The 21,755-nt window shown below is 41.6% G+C and overlaps 1 protein-coding gene across 1 annotated transcript in view; it reads right to left on the minus strand.

Moving 5' to 3' along the window:
- Nucleotides 1-20,159, minus strand: part of GSK3B (glycogen synthase kinase 3 beta) — a 155,858-nt gene extending 135,699 nt beyond the window's left edge. Inside the window, exon 1 of the mRNA XM_062005361.1 lies at nucleotides 18,777-20,159. Within this exon, the coding sequence (XP_061861345.1) occupies nucleotides 18,777-18,864 (88 nt within the window). The 5' untranslated portion in view covers nucleotides 18,865-20,159. The remainder of the gene's footprint in view (nucleotides 1-18,776) is intronic.
- Nucleotides 20,160-21,755: the final 1,596 nt, after the last annotated feature.

The following is a 21,755-nucleotide window of genomic DNA, read 5'->3' on the forward strand; positions in this document are numbered from 1 at the left end:
GTATTGATATATAAATACCTTAACGACATAATTTAAATATCCACCTACACTGGTGGCTTACAAAAGACTGTTCAAACAGTATAATCCCATTCTTCAAGAACTCTACAGAACTGAATCGTACCTTAATAAACTTAAGGTAAGACACCTCTACAGTATTTTCAAATCCTCTTAAGTTTCTGCTACCTCATAACATGCAGTACTAGCTAGTACATTCTCTCATGTCAGATACTATAACCCAGCTCCCCCCTAAACATAAAATAATCAAACTTCAAATCAGGCTGCACAAATGGTGACAGATAAAAGCAATTTAAACTTCAAGTGAGACACAGTTCATTGTATAATACTCATTCAGTCCCTAAACTTGTATTACAACCACTGGTAGTTATGGACTTCAAAATGAGACAGGGATTCCCCTAAATAATCCATTCCTAATATGCTAGAGGCAACAACAGAAAATATTAATGTCTCTTAAAGAATGGCAGAAAACTTGGACAAATTCAATACAGGGTGAAGTTTCTTTTATTTCTCCTCATAGAAAACATTCAGTAAAAAAATAAGTTGACATTATTACATTGACAAAAAGAGTGTTTTTGTACCAGACTCCAATCTTAAACAGGCATGAAACTGGAAAACAAGTCTGCTGGTATGGAAAGTTCCTAAACTCAATGCAAGTCAAGACAACTCAACATCTGATAAAGCTACATGGCTACTTATTACTAGCCACAAAGAAACACTCCACACACATTAATGAACAATTAAGTTAGTATGTTTCTATTTATTCATTTTAGCCCTATTCCAGTCATTTTAGTGGTCTGGACAAAGGCATACAAATATTCTATTACAACAGCAACCAAGCCTTTCTCTTCAAACCACAACAAAGGACTTCTCCCTATATGCCAGAACAGTCCCCTCGACGTGGCTGAAGGTGGTTTTTTTTGAGGGTTTTATTGGTAGCATTTTAAAACCATGAAAGCTTCTCAGCTTTAGCTTCTCAAATGTATCTTAAAATAAGAAAAAAAAAAAACCCCAATCAGAAAGAATCTTTTAAGTTCAATTTTTTCTACTAAAGGAAACTACATTGTATAGCCCTGAGTATGTACTCAAGTGAAGTAAGTGAAGTTTAAGGTGCTTGCCTTTTCTTGAGGAAAGATATTCTAGAAGTATCTCTTTTTTTTGGGTGGAGAAAAAACAAAACAAAAGATATTTAAGGCCAAAAAAAAATTACATCCTTGTATAACTTCAGCGTACTTGTTTTTACACAAGCATTGTACTGGAGGGAAATAAAAGCAGTAATTAAACTAATGTTTGCTCACTCTGCCCTCAAAGTATTTACAGAAGAAAAAAACCACACTCAACAGCCTCTCTCACTATTTTCCTAAAGTAAAGACAAATAGCATCAGTTTCACTTCCCCATTCGCCTTTCCCCTGATAATCCTGGATTGCACTTCAGACTGAATTGCCCTTTTGTAGAGTCTAAGTGATCAGGCAGGCGTGCACCACTCCACACATGGCCTCAGCAGTAGCAACTAGGGCTCCATTTCCCTGTCTCCACTACAGTATACTACCCAGAATCACTAAGACCATGTTGGATGCGGCTTCAAGCAACCTGGCCTAGCAGAAGATGCCCTTGCCCACGGCAAGGGGGTAGAAAAAAAGTCCCTTCCAATCCAAACCATTCTATAGTGTTATGATTCGTGGCTACATTGTTTAGATGACCCAGGCATACTGCTATCCTTGTGCAAAACCTTGTCCATGCATGTTTTCAAATTGTAAGCTTTTAACACGAGCTCTCCATGTTACAGCATGAGAATTTCTAAGACATGTGTATTCATGGTAATCCAGTACATTACTGTACTCTCATATTACTGAAAGTAAGAATTTGCCCCATGTTAAAGAATATTTCAGAATAGAAACAGCAAGAAGCACTAAGAGTGTAAGTTTTATTGGTGTTACTCAAATTTTCTTGAGTGACTTTAGACTTTACATTCACTTCCCACTGGCAGAAGTTTGAAAGGTAGTACAATTAAGTACTTCCCCTTCTCCCTTATAACCAAACAGTGATTTTGGATATATAACATGACTTAACTAGTATGCTTCACTTAAAACTTCCCAGTTGGATCCACCAATATGCACATCAGTTTAAGTTCATATCGAGAAACTTAGCCGATTTACATACACTTCTAACACCACAGCTCCAAAAGTCAGTATCAAAAATGTTCTGAAACATTAAAAAAAACCACCATATTTAAGACATTAGTAGGATGTGAAACTTCAATATGTTGGACTAAAAAAGAAAGCAATTGTAATTTGATGTGTTCTTTCAACCAGACTCATTTCAAAGCTTGCCATTCCACTTCCTCTTTTCTGTCAGAAAAGATTTTTATGGTTGTAAAGCGTATCTGCATAAAAGTGAAACCCACAAAAGAAAAACAACCAGTAGTATCACCTAAACTCTGGCATTGCAAAGAATAAACACAATGATTTCCAGAGATAACTCATTGGAGGGTTGTGGTTCCACACAGTTTCAAACACAAATACTGACTACAACAAAGCTAAAGGAGCAAGAAAGTGCAATGTGACCATTTATATCAGAACAGTCTTCGCATGTCAAGAGTAGTTACTAATATTTTGACAAATACGAAGAGAAGGAATGAGTACTCCTCTAACTTTTCTTCTCCATGAGAAGGTTACTTCAACAGGAAGAACTGCATTAATTTACAATTTTAGTAAGTGTATCAACTTTCTGATACTCACGTAATGCATCCTGAACTCATAACCAAGCTCAGGGAACAGAGGGTATTTTTGTTGTTGTTATTTATTTTAAAGCATTACGCATTTTCTGAAAACTCAATTAACCTGAATGACTCCAGTAAGTCAAGAAGACCACTTGGTTAGGCCCCACCTTACTTCTTTTCTAGCAGTTATTTCTGATGCCAGGTTGTTCTGTTGACTTCTTGTCACAATCACAGCATTGAAGCTGAAGAATGTCAACAAAAGTGCTGCAGTCTCTCATAGCTATCAACAGGAAAGAGGAACAAGTTTTCAACAGTATCTAAGTTGTGAACTCTTCCATCATTCAGATGATGACAGCTGCAGATAAAAAGAAGAAAACTGTACACCCCAAGAGTCTAAGCCACCTAAGAGATCGTTCTGTGCATGTCAAAGTCAAAGCAAACACTAAGCAGAGCCTTAAACAAAGCACTGTCTAGAAATGAAGCATGACAGTCTCCAGCAAGAGCATCTCTTACAGCTAACATTCTAATCCTTTTATCAGCCAAAGATTTAAAAGGGAAAAAAATAAAGGGCATTCTGGACTATCTTGTAACTTAGAGCGACTTTGGCATAAGGCTTCACAGTTATAATTTCTTCTCAACCATTTGAGCAAATGAGAAGAAAAAAAATTCAACATCTGTATTTTTGTTTATTTAAAAATCAGTTGGAATGGAAGCAAGACACCACTAGAATTTTACAAAATCTTTTTTTTTTTTTTTTTTTTAAGTTACTAACAGTAGTTCAGGATTCCAGACTTCCACAGTAACCTCACATGCACACTATAGCTTGGAGAGTCACAGAAAAAGAAGCATTTGCTTAGTTCTAGTCAAAGTTTCCACACTGAATGGGAAACCACATACCAGTACAGATGATCATTTTAGCTCTAAAGTATCTTTCTAATTTCTGATTTGAGAACTCTAGACTTGACAGTTTCACACATCCCTCTTACACCTAGCTTCTGACATACAAGTAAGTCAATTAAAATTCCTAAAAAATGTGGAGAATAAAGAAGTGACAAAAAGCAATGCTTCAACTTTCAAGTTCCACATAAAGTCATTGACCTTTAAACTAGAGCCCTCATAAAATAAGGAAAGTATGTTCATCTGCGCTTCACAGATATACAAGACCAAGAACAACTTTTTTCCCTTGGCTCACGTTCTATACAACATTAGTTTCTATGCACAATTTTTAGATGCTTGCCTATTTATTAAATAAAAACTAAGGTGTCTACTGTTAATACACAGTTACGTATCATGGGATGATTATTTTTCATGCACTACCATTATACATCAGAATATTTTACTCTCACTGTGAGGTTTTTTGGGCTGATATCCACTATGATAAGCTTGGTACTTTCATAGCTATAGTAATATGGTCCTGGTCTATGCTTGAAGCTCTGAGCAGTCCCTTGACTTGTGATGGATTCTTTTGTGTTGAAGTATGAATCTGAGGATCAAAATTTGAAGGAAATAATTGGTTTTTTTTCAGGACACATATGAAGGAAACTCTAGTTCCCCCACAAAAGTCTGTGATTTCAACTACAACAAAGGACTACCAAACTAGACTAGGTTTTCATTTGAACAGCACTTAATGTCAAAAAAGCAAAAATATGGGTTTGTTTAAACCTCTAACAAAGCATATGGGCTCCTCAACCATATTAAGTTCTTCCAAATACGGTATACTTACATGAATTCCAAGGATAAGGAAGATCTTTCAGACTAGATAGATGGAAGATTTGGGGTTTTTTTGTTTTTTGTTTTTTTTTTTTTTTACTATGAGGGTGGAAAGGCACCAGAACAGGTTGCTCAGAGAAGTGGTAGATTCCCGTAACCATTCAAGGGCCAGATCAGATGGGGCTCTGAGCAACCTGGTCTAGTTGGAAGATGCCCCTGCTCACTACAAGGGGGCTGGGTGAGATGACCTTTAAGACTCCTTCTAAACCAAACTATTCTATGATTCTTTCAAAATTCTTGGCTATATGCCAAGGCTAGGACAAGCCATTGCATATTCAAAAATTCCAGACTGATGCTAATCTCAGTAAGATTATAATCTAGCCTTTCAGTGTTAAAGTTGTGGCCAGATTCACAGATCTTCATCTTCACATCCAGTAACTGTCAGCAAGCTGCCAATAGCACGAGGCTACTTCATCCCAAGGGGGGGAAAAAGAACAGTATCAGTGCTCTATAAATGAAATTTATCCCAAGACCAGACAAAAATAACCAGAATGACAGAAAATAATACCATGAGGGACCACAGGCTGCCTTAATTAAAATTTCTCCAAACTTCTATATATAAACTACCTGGCAAACATCTTCATATTTAAAACAACCACCACTGAGAATCTGACAGTCTTCCTAATCTATGCCAGTGCTCCCATTATTCTTAAAAGTTGACTCAACTAACTTAAAGCATGTCTGCTGTAGTTTAAGTCCATAAATTTTTCCATCTGTACTGGACAACAGCTTAGTCTTTTCTTTCCAGCTATCTTTATTGGATTTAGAGAACATTATCAAAAGAAATCTCCTTTCTTTGGAAGTCATCCAAAGTGTTTTCAGCTTTTGCTTAGAGTACATTTTCTAAATCTCTGACTACTTCTTTTTGCTTGCAACTTTTCTTCTCCCAGTACAATACCGAAACTAGGTGCTGCACTTTAACTTAGGCTTATTAGCATGCCAAGAAGTGAGAAGGCTAACTTCACATATTTTATACAACGTTCATGTTAATACATCCAGTAAAGTGTTCGCTAGTTCTGCAACATCAGTTGATTCACGGTCACTGTGAAAACATCTAACTTCAGAGTCTCCTCTGTAGACCTCCTGTCTTCCAAGTTATCCTCCACTCTGTTAACCACACAGCTAAGCTTTTTTAACTACTACATTTAAGAAAACTCTGCAGAACTCCCTTGATTCATTCTTCCAGTTTTACCATGAGTCCTGACTAACTTCAAAGGAACATTTATTTTGTAATGACTGCAGACCCTTTTTAGATAAATAGAAGCCTGATTTTCTGTCAGTATATATAAAATAGGTATCAGTGTGAAAGTGGGCAACATGAGTACTCCTTATTTCTAAGAACAGACATACTGGATCAGATCAAGGCGTTGCCTAATCCACTTCTCTGTCTTTGAGAGCAACCATAAGCAAATACCCAAAGAATAACACCATAGCAATTCACAGGAGGTATGCACACACACATACACCTGAAACTATACACACATATATTTTAAGCACTGTAGCTTTACCTAACAATAAAATACACTGTTCTCCAGAACTGCATCTTGTTCCCCATATCATCAGTTCATGGGAACAAACAGCTCCTAGCTACATTAAAAAAAAAAAAAAAAAAAAAAAAGAAAACGATGCTGTAACTGAATTACTGGAGGAAAATATTAACAGTATTCTATGAAACTACATATTTGAAGTTTTTAGTGGATGATGCTTGTTTTCTTTTTTTTTTAACAAATACTTTCATGCCACATAGTTGACTCCATTTACCAGCACGTTCCACAGCTGACCTCCTTTAAAGATGTTTTAGTTACATGCTCTACATATCCTTTTATTCAAAGAATAGCCATGGGGTAGGTCACTTTGTAAGAATCTGAAGAGTACCATATTTTTATTTAAAAGGGCAGTTTCAAATAACTTCTAGAAGATTACAGTTATTCCTTTTAGTAGCACAAAGCAATTTTTTTTCTCAATACTATAATGAGAAGCAGCAAAAGTGATTCATAACTACACGAGCCTACTTGCTCGCATTCTACAGAAGAAAATACACTCTTCAACTTTCAGTAGCAGCACTGACTCAAGTCAGATTGTCCAACTTTCAATACGTCACTACAGTTCAGCTCCATTTTTCACACCATTTGAACAGTTCCACATTATATAGTCTATCTCAGGATATCTAAAGACGTATAAATCTGGTAGAATGCTAGCATTATTGTATCAGCTCTTTGTTTTCTTTTAAAGAATGGGGGAAGGGTACTACGAGGTAGTTACGTATTTAATGACTTCCACACAAGCACAAAAACTAGTAACAAATATGGCAGAGACAATTCCACACACAGGATAATCCCATACAGTAGGGTTGAAGAAAGTGGTAAGAAACAACAGTCAAGTAATCACCATCTGTCTTACTGTGTGTTTTTTAAGTATGTTTCATATCAATACAGACAGAATGAGAAATCAACACAAAACAGCACAAGAGATGCCCAGAGCAATTCAAGGGATTTCAGAAAACAAACCTCCAAGAGTTCAGTAACATCACTCTCAAGTGTCACGTGAAAACTTGTCATTCCTCTTCATCTGCAAGCAAATACCCCATCCCTTTATTAACTATTTTTTCCTGACAAAATCTTGGACGTGATCTGAACTTTTACAAATACTTGCCTTTGTTCTCTACTACACTTTAAAATAAGAGGTCTTTCAAATATGCTACTCGTTAAAAACTTGCATGTGTAGTCTCAAAAGTGAAACTGGAACACCTTACGTACACCAGTCTTCTATGAAGTCTAGTCCTCAGTGCAGACGCTTTTTTTGCCATACTGCATGAACACCCTGAATCAGTACAATTTTACTAGCTACCAATATATTTTCCACATGCTGCTTCCTCATATTTCCTAGAAAAATATTTGGCACACTAGCACACCAGAGAGATATCACTCCTAATAGCCTTTATTTTCCCTACCAGAACTGCTTACTCCACTCACATAGACTCAAAGTGTACCTACTAGGTGAAGATTGCTCACCTATGCAGCTAAATCCTTACACCAGCAAAGCCATGACTTTGGGACTTCACAGGAAGCACAGATGTACACAAGAATGCTGGAACAGGTGAAAACGCAATAGTACAGAAGACACTGGGCTGCACAGTAAGTGCGAATAGCCAAAACAAGCAAATTAAAGCCTACCTGTTACCAGTCTTCCCAGATACTCAAACACGAATACCATGAGCAAATACAAACTTTTGTACTCCTACATTGAAGTGCAAAATCAACTTACTCAAAATTTAGAACAAGAAAACATCACAAGTTCGCAGCATTTGTGACAGAATTTGCTACCTTAGCAGAAACCTAGCTTGAAATATCAACATTTTTAAATCCTCATATTTTTGCCATATACTAGTCATAGCAACACTACAGTGAGAATGGTTCAATGTAATGCTTGAATCACCTCTCAAAAAAGTGAGAGACCATAATTTCTTTTTTTAAAAGACAGGTGTACATCTGCTACAGGTTTAGGGTTATAACTGGTTTAGGGCTTTTGGTTTTGCTTTGGGGTTTTTTTGCTTTTGCAATATCATCCTGGAAAATCCATGGATATTGAATACCACTGTTCAGTAAGTAGGGCTGCAAATACACCACATTTGTCTCTCAATCCTTCCTCTACACCAATAACTTTTAAACTCTTTGAACAAAAATAAAGTACTATTTTAAAGTCACATAGCAACTATGTCCTTACCCGAAAACTAACATCTTACAAGTTCAAAAAATACTAAACTTTATAGCCACATAAACTGTCAAGATTTTTGTTTCTATCAAAGTCAGAAATCCTGTTTCCTACCTTACCAGTATGTTCTTTTAACAATTGTCTTCCTGACCATCTAAACACAAAATCTGCAACCAGAAGTGAAGTCTCACTAGTCCCTCAAAGGACAAAGGGCATTCAGAAGACAGCGTGTTACGTTGCAATGCAGCTTCTTTCAGAGCTAACTTAGCAGCATCAAAATTAAATGTTAATGCCAGGCGGACATTAACAAGTCATAAAACTTATGTGAAGTCAAATGAGAAACAAGTTTTCTATTTCTGACAGAATAATTATTGTTCAAGTATTACTCTCAAGTTTGGTCTGCAGAAATGTAATTAGTAAACCCAGATTTGGCAGAACCTTTTAAAGCAGTCTGTAAAGGCTTTAAAGTAGAAGCTCCAAAGAAAAGCCTTTGCACATGGTCTAGGTTTAAATTCCAGATGTCAGAAAACTAGATAATCTCTTCCCCTCCAGATAATATTTCTGACAATGCATATATGTGTCTCTTTACGCTCATGAATATATGTTAAAAAGTAATAAAGCATCTACTAGAAAACAATGTATTATGATTTGTTCTCATTTGTAATCTACTGAATTTGACCTGATCTGCCAGAAAGACCTTAACTGATTACAGCTGCTCTTCAGAAAAAAAAACACAACAAAAAAACCCAAACCAAATACCATGCCCACACTTACCTAAATAAAAAAACACCTACGTAAAACAATGCCCCAATAGTGTCCAAATAAACTAAAAAGCATATGTAGCTACTATATATTTTAAAGTAACTCCAGAAGAATATTACATTTTGTAATCATACCACTGAGTAAGAATGAAAACTAGACTTTCACCAGACACATTGAAAAGAAGGCATTGTCATTGTCTCAATATGAGTATTTCTAAAGTATCATAATTACGAGAAGTTACAGACATAGCATAAACATTTCTGCACTACCCACTTTTAGAGTTGGTCCCCTATAATAAAGACTTACAATAAATCATGAATTGCTCAAAGATTACCAGTGAAATAATAATCATGTATTAAAAAAAAAATCCGCAAGTTCTTGCATAAAGCCAAAGCACTGACACCACACACAAAGTGTTGTTTCTTGCCTCATGAATATCTATACTGATCTGCAAAATTCCACAGGCATTTCAATTGTGCCACCTGAGAGTATATTGTTTTTTCTGTCACAGATTTCTGCAATGCCCTGTCAGCTTCAATGGACTCTGAAAGAGAGTAACTCCAGCCAAAGAGAAGCTTCAGTCCATTGAAGTTGAGTCTACCATGAAATAGAAGAGATTTGAAGATTTGGTAGTACCCATTACCCTACAAAGATCTTCTATCAAGCTAACTACATTTCTAAAGCATGCGCTAATGGAACAACATTCAGAGAATTTGCAGGCAAACTAAAGAGTCCAATAACCATACTCAACTGTGATATCCGTGTCACTTGCATAAGGAAAAGTCTATACACAACCTCAAACTCACTTATGCCTCTACTCTACTGTTCAAGGAAGTGCAAGCTCAAAGTCAAGCCCAATCTGAAAATCTCAGCACCTGCCCTTCTGGGAGATGCAATCAAAGCTCTCCCTGCCCTCCCATTGACAAATACTACCCAAAGTTTGGGCCCAAAATTTAAAGAAGAGTAAAGTTTTCCTATTTTGCATAAACCCTCACGCTTTTGTCTCTAGTACATTCACTAGGTGATCCACTAGAAGTGAAGAACAGACAAAGAAAAAAACCACCTAGCCTTTAAAGGGTTTCCCCAAGGCTCAAATCTACTCTGCAGTCCATTGTGTTTACTAAAACACATAATCCAAAATTATCATGTTTTGAAAACCTCTTTCAAAGGTCCCAAAACTGAAATTTGATTAGTAAGGGTTCTCCATTCTGATGAATGCAGAAAAAAAATGGTAACTTCAGACTACTACATATGTGTGGCTCCCGAGCCAGTACATGCAGCCATGAGTAAGTCTGCAAGATTAGAAGTGAAATGGTCAACAGATACGATCTTCAAGGTCAACATTATTTTCCGCTTCTTTAAGTTTCAATTGAGCAACTGAATATATAAAAAAAACCATTCCAGAAGCCTTACATCTACTCACCTGCAAAAAAGTATGCCTTGACAAAAGGCTTTTATTCTCTGAGCAAGGCACAAAACATTCTTTCTGATGCTGATACTCAACCTCCCACAAATGTGGGGAAATTTATTTATGCCTATGGACTTCATTCACAGGGATACAGATCTGTGCCAAATGATTCAAGTTTACTTGGCCAACAACCAAATTTTCTGTTTATTTAGGCTGATGAATTTATGTCCCCTTCCTCCCTCAGGGAAACCCACTCATACAGGTCAATTCAAAGTGCTGTCTGTTTTTTTTAATAGATGCTTAAAACAAATGAAGCATATGAGAGATGGGATGCAAATAATAACACAGGTTCCATGTAACTGTTTGCAGCAAGAAAACCAAACAGATTGGTGCTATCAACTGCAACCAAATAGTCTTTCCTCTTTCTACACTGAAAAAAAAAAATCCTTCTTTGCAGCAACAGTGACATTTGAGTTTATCTTTCTGCAAAACATATTCTTTGCCTGTCAGAAAATTAAACAATTTCATGAATTCCTGGCAAAAGAAACTCCTTTGAACTACAGAGCTTGTAGTCAACAAGAATTATATTCCTACTAAAAAAGTCAAAATAGATGATCTTCTACAGTATGGCTGTAAGACGTCTGCCTTGGTTGGAAAAATTCAGCTGTCCTTCCCTTCTGGTTATAACTTCAGAGTCAACACCCAACTTCTTTCCTCCTAAGTTGCTCTGATTCAAAAGTCCATGACAACTCTTGCTGTTATACTCACTTCATGTAAGCCGAGCAGCATAGTGTTATGAAGCCCCATATACACTCCACAGCACTACTTATCCAGTGGTATCAGCCAAGAACATCTCCCCTTTGTCTTCTGATCAGCAGGTCTCATGATCATCTACTGTCAGGCAGCTGCACTACTAACGGGTTCCTTCAAATCCACCCAACTACCAGAAGAGATACATTGAACCATACCTCTACATGTTCCTGTAGCCTTTCCAGACTCAAAATCAACAGAAGCTAACTAAAGAAAGGAAAATTAATAGCAGCTGTCTCTAAAGAATTTTACTCAATCATATCATGATACTAACATAAGTTATTCATGACTTTCAACGTGACTACATTGGTCATTATAACCTGCAATGCAAGAAATACTTGGCCTTATTCAAGCCCATTACAAAGTCATGAAACTATTTTAAGTTCTTATAAGCAAGCACGCTACAGTGAATTTCCTACAGCAGGGAGCAAGGCCTTCTGCAACTCCACAGCCCCATTCCTTCAGCTAAATCAGCTCCACATTACTGATGCAGAAACCTGCAAGTCATCAGGAAATTAATCACATGGAAGATACTTGGCAACTCACTTTCACCCAGTTAATAACTCACTAGTCAAGTGCATGTGCAGGAAGAAGAACCGGTCCTGATACCAAGTTAACAGTCCCTCAGTTGATGAGGCTAAGCCATAAAATACTAGGTTCACTGCTATGAAGAAGCAGCAATACTCTTGGCAAGGACTGGTACCATCACAGAGAGCTATTACTGAATGGTTTTTTTGCTAAAAAAAAAAAAAAACAAAACAAAACAAAAACAAAAAAACAGCAAACAAACAAAAAAACCCACCAACCCTCAGTGCCTGACACTGACAAGCTACCTTACCACTTTCCTTTCTTCCATCATAAGATAGACTAGGTGAGAACATAAATTGCTTTAAATGCTTAGGTCTACTTCCCGTCTGCAAGAGATAAAAGCACAGAAACGAACTGCTTTGCTTTATTTCCTTTTCTGAACAGACAGGTCATCTGTGGCAAGAGTGCCTAATGAAAAGATTCTTTGATAGCATTGATCAAACAAGAAAAAAAAAAATCACTGTCCGCTTCTTTCAGAGGTACATGACTATGACTTCTGGGCATCCACCATTTTTGATAGCTCTCACAGGACGACATATGAATGCTTTCAGGAAAGTCTCCAACACTGATTTGTTCAAATTACCTCATCTATTCTACTGCAGACGTAACACATGAGCAGTGTCAGAGCACACAGGACTGAGTCAAACAGGTACTGTCTCATGGACTACACCAAGATCCTCTTTCTATGCCATGATAAGCTGGTACAATGGGAGCATGATGGATTCTGAAGATTTGGTGAAAGCAGTTCTGTCTACCTATAGGGATTATCTGAATCTGTCTTGCAAAAGCTTCAGGTAGAGAGCTTCATTTCAGGCTTCTGTTTAATGAGACAGAGAAGCTCATATAGCTATTTCTCCCAAAGATGTCTCTTGCTACCACATCTCACACCTTTCTCACCTTAAGACCAGATTGCTGCGACGCGCTCTATAAATGGCTACACTTTAAACCAATTCAAAAATATGAAGTGGTATATATCATCATATCTCCAAGTTGACATCTTCCCTAGTGGCAGTATGCACCACTTTGGCAACAATCTCCATCAGATGAGGAATGCCAAAGGGGTTCCTGGTTTTGCAGCTAAAGAGAGGACATCACTCTTGAACCCTTCTATAAGGGAGCATCTTTTTTGCCACATTGTAAAAGCTGTAACTAGCACTTATTTCCAACATATGTAAATAAAAACATGTATTTATGTGGCTTTTTAAAGGAAGAGCTGACAAAATTTTTTATTTTACTTTGACTTAGGTAAAAAAAAAAAAAAGAGGAGATGTTTTGAGAGGCATTTAAACTTTCAATTAGCTCCTATTCATAGTTGCTTGACTAAAAAAGTTTTCCTCATCTTTCAAGGATGCACTGGGTGGATGCTCATTAAATTTAGAAAGCTGCCAAGTAACTCCACCAGCCATAGAGCTTCTGCAGGAGACAGCCACTTTAGCACTTCCCACACTAGATATGGGCGACAAAGTCCTCAGAGTAAAGTTTGGGTTGCTTTTTTTTTTTTTTAAAGAAAAACAAAAAGGACAGAACTCCGGAAAAATATGTTTAAGTCTATGGAAATTTCTGGAAACTCAAAGGTAACACACCTGGCACTTTAAGATGGGACTCATGAAGTCATTCAAAACAAAGACACTTCAACAGTCTGAATCAAAAGGCTGCTCGTGTTCTCCAACCATCTTGCATATTATTAGCTAATGTGTTCAAATAACTAAGGGGTTTAGCATTAATTCATTTCAGAAAACGCTCGAGTGGGTCAGAGCACAAAGCTTTAACTGCAGGTATTTCCCAGACACATACATCCTACAGGCTTTCAGAATCTTCTTCACATCACACATTCATCCAGTTCAAGAAAGAACAAAGGAATGAGAGAAGAGCAATATCCAATATCCCACAGATTTGTATCATTATGAAGATCCATGATGAACAAACTGGACACCAATACTGGAAAAGATGGGAAAGGAAAGGCAAAAACCTTTATCTTCTACCTAAAACAGCGCTTAAAGATAAAACACAACATTTAAAAACTCTTTGATCAGTAGTGGGAAACCCTTCAGCCTGTGGTGTGGTGTTCAGATCAGGGTACACAAACCCCTATTGCTTTGTGATACCTACAAGAGCCTATCATGTTAATGGGTGAAGTGATACAATAACATCCAGAGGCAGGATGCATACAGGTAAGGAACACAGGCCATAAGCCATATGGATTTCCACAGTTGTGTGAAAAGGTGAACAAGATGGTTGAAATGCTGCTAAGAAATACAAAGAGTCATACAATAGGGGATCACCTCCGGGAAGCACTGTACAAAGGAGGAAACATGCCAAACAGAACAGCATGGAACAACAAGAAAAGGTTCAGGAGAAACTCCAATATGTCCTACAATACAAAAAAACAACCAAACCACCAACCTGCAAAAATAAGACATGAGGGGGACAGTAGAATAATTAGTCAAATTAACATTTGACAGGTTCCACGGGCAGGCCTCACTTTTTTATTAATTATTTTTCTGTTCAATCACCCCTAATGACACGAATGAACAGAAAATCATATGGCACTGTTAGAATTAAGTATAGCACACAGCTGTTTTACTTCTTTTCAGACTGCAATGCATGACTCTGGTGTACTGTAGCACAAGACACTTTTCACTGCAGCTTACGCACTCATTAACTGACCCCGTTGGTGCAATTTGTTCAAGTTTAGGCATGAGGAAAGCTGTTCACTCAGCAGCAGTCAAAGCTGGACAGGGCTAGGATCAGCAACAGCCAGACACATATCTCTCAGCAGGCTTCTGGAAGGGAGTGATCTTCCTCTCTCCAGCAAGGAGAGTGGGATGGGCGGCTTCCAGTTTCAGAAACCAATTAGGCAGAAACTGCTATCAAAGCAATAGAGAGGGCCCTACCCTAACTGGGTTGAGAAACAAGAAGGTGGCATTATCTCAATCGGTCTGACAGTTTCAACAGCCCTACTCATTCCTTCTCACTGAAGATGACCAGGGTGCTCTCCTCCAAAGCTTTTCCTACACATCTACCTGGATATCACAAAATATTAAACTGTCACATCAACACCACATGCTACCTAAAAAGTAGTCACTTTTACATCCTGTGCTTGTGGCTTGCGACCGGCAGCTAAGAGAGCAACAAATTCCCAGGCTTTATTCCTTCATGAATCACTTTTTAAAGAGCCATTACACTAACAAAAGATGGCACCAGGCTCAAATGCCAGCAGTAGTACCATGTGTGAACAGTACACTGCAACATAGGTTTACCAAGCTATTGTGCTTTCAGGAAATTTTAGAGTAGAAAAATCAGGGAATCTGAGAAGAAAAACTTTTAACAAAAAAGAAGTTTGGAACCACTGTAACATTCTTCCAGAGTCCAAAATTAATTATTACAAGACTGTCCTTTAGATTTTGCAACCAAGAGTATGTGTACAACATCAGAATTAACTAAAGCAAACAAAATTGCCTTCCTCACCCTCCAAGTTAACAAATTCTGCATAAACAATTACAGAACCATGACATTCGCACATGGGGCAAAAAAAAAATCATGGCAAGTCTTAACCATGATATTTTTTTACTGCAGACCAACAAGATTAGCTTCAGTTACGCTAAGTGCTGCTGTCTTACAAGGACTTGGTGTTACTTGAAACACTTATTTTCCAGAAGCTCAGGGAAGGGAAGGGGGGGAAAAAAAAAAAAAAAAATCAATTCCACAGTCATAAGATGAAAATTTTTAAACTGCAAGCTTCAAGCCTTCTATTTTTATACAGATATTTTTGGTCACATGTTGCATGATTATCCTTTATATTTCAGGATTATTTTTGTCCCATATGGGAAACAATGTACATCTGGAAGCAATGCAAGAACAACTAGGTGAAGAACAAAAGAAAGCTTCAAGCTTGTATCTCTTCCCTTGTACTATAACCAGCAGGCTGATAATATCAGCCAGTGGAAAACTGGAAGCTCAGTTCCCTCCTGTTGAAAGGAGAGGCTCAACACAAGGAGCACATGCACTTTTTTTGTGTGTGGGGAAAGCCTACAAAGCCAGCAACACAGACCTGCATGAAGAATAACCTACTTGAGAATTATTTCAATGTAGAAATCCATATGGTGGGGTGAAAAGAATGGTGGAATGATTTCAAAACGACCAAAAATATTAATAGAGAAACAAAAATAGATTTCAGAAAGCACTCGATGCTATTATGGCTTGAAAGAGATATAAGGAGGACACAGGGTTCCTACTCTTGCAGAGATGTAAAACCCCTTGTAATATCTACTACAAAGCAACGAGAGCAGCATGCATGAGAAGTCATCTTTCTCAGAGCAGAAGCAGCTGTTGGCAATCTCCCATGCTTTCATCCAAGGCTCAGGCTCTCTTACCAACATCCGAGAACAAAGTCTCATAATAAGTCTAACAAATTAAGCATAGAAGAGATGAAAAAGTCCTTGCTCACTCTCCCCCATTTACTCTGGGGAGAAGAGCAATCACTATATGGTTCTAGTACTATTCCTCCCAGGTAACACTGGATCAGTTAGCTCTTCTCCACTACTTTACCATTCTTCTCTTCATCACTTGGATCTATCCTTCCTAAATAATTGTTGTAGTGCAGCAGAGACAGAGTGACTTCATAATTTTAATTTTACTTCAGGCTTACAAATATAAGCAAAAAGGTTGACATAAAAATCCATGTTTTGCTCCCTGATGACCTGGAAAAGACCTGAGTCTACCTCAGAAGATACCAATCCACCCGTTTTCACCTATCTCACAAGGACTCTTTTGTCCCAGCTTTCACTCAAGGGGGCTCAATGTAACTACCTATCAGTCTGCAAACATAAAGCAAAGAGTCCAGCAATCTTTGTTCACTTCACAAGTGATTTCCCCCCCACCTAAGCATTCAACCTTGGCAATATTTAACTTGCTACATCATGCCATAAGATGCTACCGAAACTCACAAGAATTAGAAAAATAAAACCTGTTCTGACACCCATGAATTTTTCTCTTACAAAGCAGAAAAAAAAACCAAAAAAAACAACCTTCTTTCCCTAGACTGTCTTACATGGATGAATTAACTGAAAATATGAACTGCATTTCCCACAGAGTCCTTGTAAGTGGTTTTCTTGCTTTGTTCTTATATTTTTTTCCAGACAGCAGAAGGACCAGGAGCACATGACTAAAGCGACTGTGGGGGTTATCACAAGTGCATGTGCTTTATGCTACGGCCTTTGTTTCTCCCTCAGTGTTATACACTTGGGATTGAATCATATTTGCAAACTTGTTAGTCTGCATCAGTTAGCACCCTCTTCACAGGCAAGCATCTGTCTGTAGTCTTTGACCTCAAATGAACGGGAAAGGAGCATCAATGACCTTTCAAGAATTGAGCTGCAGAGCTTGAATAAGACAAATTTAGTTGCTTAGCATGACAGGTCTAGGTCTTGTTTGGTTTAGACAGCAACCTGCAGAAATACTGATCAAGAAGATCTGCCTCCTATTCTGTATGCGCATAAAGTAAATCAATAAATTAAAATGGAGTCACTCACAGTTTTCCTCCATACAAGCCAAGAATCATTAATAAGTGCTAATGTTGGACCTCAAACATACCCTTTTATGCTGCTAATACAGGTTAACTGCACCCATGTTTTTTTAAGTGGTGCAGGCATGCTGATCATGCAGATGCGAGGTAGACTACGGATCCCGAGCCAAATACTCTCTTCAAGGCTTCAACCGCAGCGGAAGACATTTCAGTGCAGAAAAACGTCAGAATTCCTCATCTGTCAAAAAGCTCACAATCTTACGGCACTTAGGCATGAAATGCATATAACAATGTGATATATGTGCACATAGGCACACACAGAGCCATGTCAGATGTGGCTGTACGCAAGTATCAAATAGATCAATTGAACGGTAACGCATATCAAGCATTCCTTGTCCCATAAAAGATGCCATCCTGCATTTCCATAAGAAAAATGCAAATTGCTTTGAACAATATGTTATTAATATGAAGCCAGAAAAACAATTTAGTTGTTAAAACGAATATATTCAAATCAAGACTTCAGAAATTCCCTATTATAAACGCAGAGATAATACTTAGAGACTCAGAACGGGGCCTTTTTCCATTCACGTTGGACATGTGTTCAGATATAACACATTTTTAATTCACATAAAGCAGCTAATCCCACAAGCTAGAATATGAAGGATGGGCACATATTAATCACAATTATCAACACGTCTGTCCAGAATAAAGCAAAGGCCTCAACCTTAAAAATACTCTTCTGATCAGAAAATTCGCAAAAAAGGCATATCGAGCTTGAACTAACTATTCCATGGGCTCACACGTCAAAATAATTAATTTTTCCCGTCTATTAAGCATTTTATCAGAGCCTAGAGGATACCAGAGAGACACCTTTTGCAAGCTCCCCTCCCCCTCCTTTTTTTTTTTTTAATGGGCTGGACTAAAAGGTGCTCACACCCGATCTACGGGTGCATGGAAAAATCTTCCAAGCTCTTTCCTTCAGAGCCGCGAGTGCTTAAAAACATATAATGAACGTTAATGTCACGGCCATACCTGCGTGCTCAAAATTCGTTTCCCTCTTTCGAGGGGAAAATAAAAAGGAAATACAGGCAGAGCTGCCAATCCGTTTCACAACGGGGAGAAAGAAAAGAAAATGGGGTTTTTTTGTGAGCCAGAGGCCGCTTACAACGCTGGCAGCGATCAGACGCTAAGGAAGAGGACAAACGAGCCGGCGTTTTTTGTCCAACAGGCCCTAAACGAAGCGGCGGCGTGCGCCTATTCAAGGTTAAGGCGCGGGGGGGGGGGGGGGGTGGGGAAGGAGAGAGAAAGGGAGCTGCCTCAGCCGGGGCTGGGGCCGCTCGCTCAACCCCCAGCCGAGCTCCCGCCCGTCGCCGTACCGCCTCGGCGAAGGCAGGAGGGGAAAAAAGCCCGACCGGGCCAGACAGACAGAATCCCCCCCTATCCCCGCGCCCGGCGGCAGGATACTCACGGCTAACTTTCATGCTGCCGAAGGCCGAGGGCTGCTGCACCGGCTTGCAGCTCTCCGCGAAGGAGGTGGTCCTGGGCCGCCCGGACATGGTCTCCTGCTCCTGCTCTGCCCCGATCACCTCTCTCTTCCTGCCTTCCCCCTCCGCCTTGCCTCGGCGGCTCGGCGGGCCCGCCTGCCGCTCCCTCGCTCGCTCAGCTGGAGGAGACGGGCGGGTCGCGCCACATGAAACGCCGGGCCCCCCCCTTCCCCCCCCTGGGGAAGCCCCCTCCCCTCTCGGTCTCTGTCGCGCTCTTCGCCCGGCTGCTTCTTCTTCTTCCTCCTCTTCACGCCGCACGTTTCTCACAAAACCATCCTTCCTGGCAGCGCCGGTGGGTCCGAGAGCCGCCTCCGCCCAGTTCGCAGCCCCCCCGGCGCCGCTCCCGCTTCTGCTCCCGGCCGCGAGCGAGGGGGGTTTGCTAGGCCTCGCTGCCCCCACCCTGGGCGCCAGTCACATGGGGCGGAGGCTCACGGCCCGGCTCCTCTGATCCCGTCTCCGGGTTTCTCTTGTCTTCTTTCTCTTTTTTTCTTCCTTTTCTTCTTCCTCCTCTTTCTTCCCCTTCCCCTCTCCTTTCTTGCCCCCTCGCCTCTGAGGGAGGCGGCAGGGAAAGGGACTATTTTTTCTACGGCGGAGGGATCTCGGGGCTCCCGGATCCGCCGACAGGAGGTGATGCGTCCCCTCGCAAAGGGATCCGGCAGGGGCGGCGGGATCCGCGGCGGGCGGCGTAGGGGTGAAGCGGCCCGGGCGGCCTCGCTCGCTCGCTAAGGCTTCTTCTCAGTGCGGCGCTGAGGCGGCGGCTCCCGCGCGTCTCCTCATTGCGCCCGCAGGGGCAGCTGGCGACGGCTCAGGCTGAGAACGCTGCACTGCGGGCGGTGGCCGGCGACGGCGGCGCAGGCCATGACGGCGACGGCTCCCCGACTCTTCCTCAACCGGCTTCAGAGCGCTGGCGGCGGTGGTTGGTGCTGTTGCTTCCCCGGGCGCCCAAGGCACGTGGGACTCGCCCGCCCGGCTGAAGCCTCCTGCCGCTCCCTCCCCGGCGCCGGCCGCCTCCTGCCGGGCCCCCCTCCCCGTTCCTGCCGATCAGTCCCTTTGTCCCCGCTGCTGCCTCCGCTGCGTGCCGGGCTCCTGCTGGTGCACTCTGCGTGTGCGCCAAAGCCGCGCAGCCGCCTATGGCCGTTGCCGCCCTACGCTGCGGAACGACCCTAAGCGCGTTCTGTGAATACCCAGCCGAGGAGCCAGACGCACTCAATAGCCCCCAGCCCCGAGGCCGTTACGGAAATGGCCGAACCTCCTCGGGACCAATCCCCAGGTCGTTACGGAAAAGCCTCTAACGGCTCCTGACCAATCACGGAATCATCACGGGCACAGCCGAGTCTCCCCGAAGCGAAAGGGAGGCCCAATGGGCAAGCGCTGCCGCCGCCCTAGCAGCGCGGTCGGGCAGCCAATAGGAAGGAGCCCCCTCTTCCGGCTATCGCCGGGCCAACCCGAAGAGAGCCGAAACGGGAGAGCCAATCGAAGGGCGGCCAGCCTCTTGTCACACAGCCCTGGGACGGTTTTCGAGCCGCAGCCCGAGGCGTAGAGCGGGCGCGGGCCGCGATTGGCTCGAGGCGATGAGGCGGCCCGAAGACGCAACCCAGGTCTCGGCCGCGGACCAATCGCGGAGGGCGGCGCCGCGGGCAGCACCCGCTCCCGTTGGGGCACGGCCGCTCACCTTTATGACCTCACGGGGGGCGCGCAGGGCGAGGGCGGGCCCGGGAGGGAGCGAGTGAACGAGCGCAGGGGAGCGGAGCGCGCATGCGCATTGCCGGCTGCGGGGCGCGGCGCCGCGTGCGCTGGCGCCAGCCCCTAGCGCCTGAGGGGAGCTCCCTGCCCCCGGCCCTGCCGTTGCCACTGAGGCCTGTGCTGTCCTCCGCATGTGGGCCGCGGGGCCTCTCCCACAGACACCCGGGAGAACGGGGTTTGTGCCTTAAACAACTGCTCGGGGACTTGAGGCCCAGCAGGCCTGCCCTCATTGAGCGCGGAAGACTGCGATGTGGAACCAGGCTGTTCCCATCGGGTGGAGCGCTGTTGTCTGTGGGCCTCGGTTGCGGTTGGTGGGAAGAGACTTGGCGGCTGTGGGAGAGGGATGACAGCGTGGGGAGATGGCTCCTCTAAAGAAGTGTGACAGCAATATGCTAGAGGTCACAGAGGTGGCTCCTGAAGGGATTGCAAACCCATCTTGCCTAAACCCGACTGAATGACAGGGAAAGATGAAGACTCAGAGCCCTCCTGAGTCAGCCGTCACCAGCAAGAGCATCTTATAGGATGTACACTTTGTATTCAGAGCCACCAGGCCTCTGTGCCACCATGAGTAGGTTGAGCTGGCCTGGCTGGAGCCCCAGGGGCTGTTCTGGAAGGGCTCTGGAGTGTCCCCCAGGGGCACTGGTTCCCACTCCCTGCCGTGACCTCAGTAAAATTACTTGGCAGACCTCAGCAAAAAAATTGAGCACTGCTTGCTTATGCTATTAGGAAGGAAAAAAAACCCAAAAGTGTCCTTGCCAGAACAGTTTATACCACAAACAAAATAACTTGGACTAGCAGAATCACTTTTTGCCAGCATTAATAACTAAGGGCTGCTGTTTTCTTTAAAGCATCAAAATATTGCCAGATTTACTTTTTTTTAACTTTTATTCCAATCCCGTTGTGAACAACATTGCTATGTGAACAAACAAAAGACCTGGCCAAAGGCAACTAAAATCTGTCCTTTAAGAGAGCTGTTTTACAAAGCAGAAAACCAACCCAAACTCAAAATGGCCCTGTTCAGCAGTTTGCTCACCCCAGGGTGCTCAGTTTGCTGGAAACCTTTTTTCCTTCCTGATAAATGATGAATGGATTTACCTATTACAAAGGCCCTGGGATTGTTTCAAAGTTTGATTCTTCATCTGTGCAGCTCTGTGCAGCTG

Source organism: Colius striatus, chromosome 1 (genome assembly GCF_028858725.1).
Source record: "Colius striatus isolate bColStr4 chromosome 1, bColStr4.1.hap1, whole genome shotgun sequence".
NCBI lineage: Eukaryota > Metazoa > Chordata > Aves > Coliiformes > Coliidae > Colius > Colius striatus.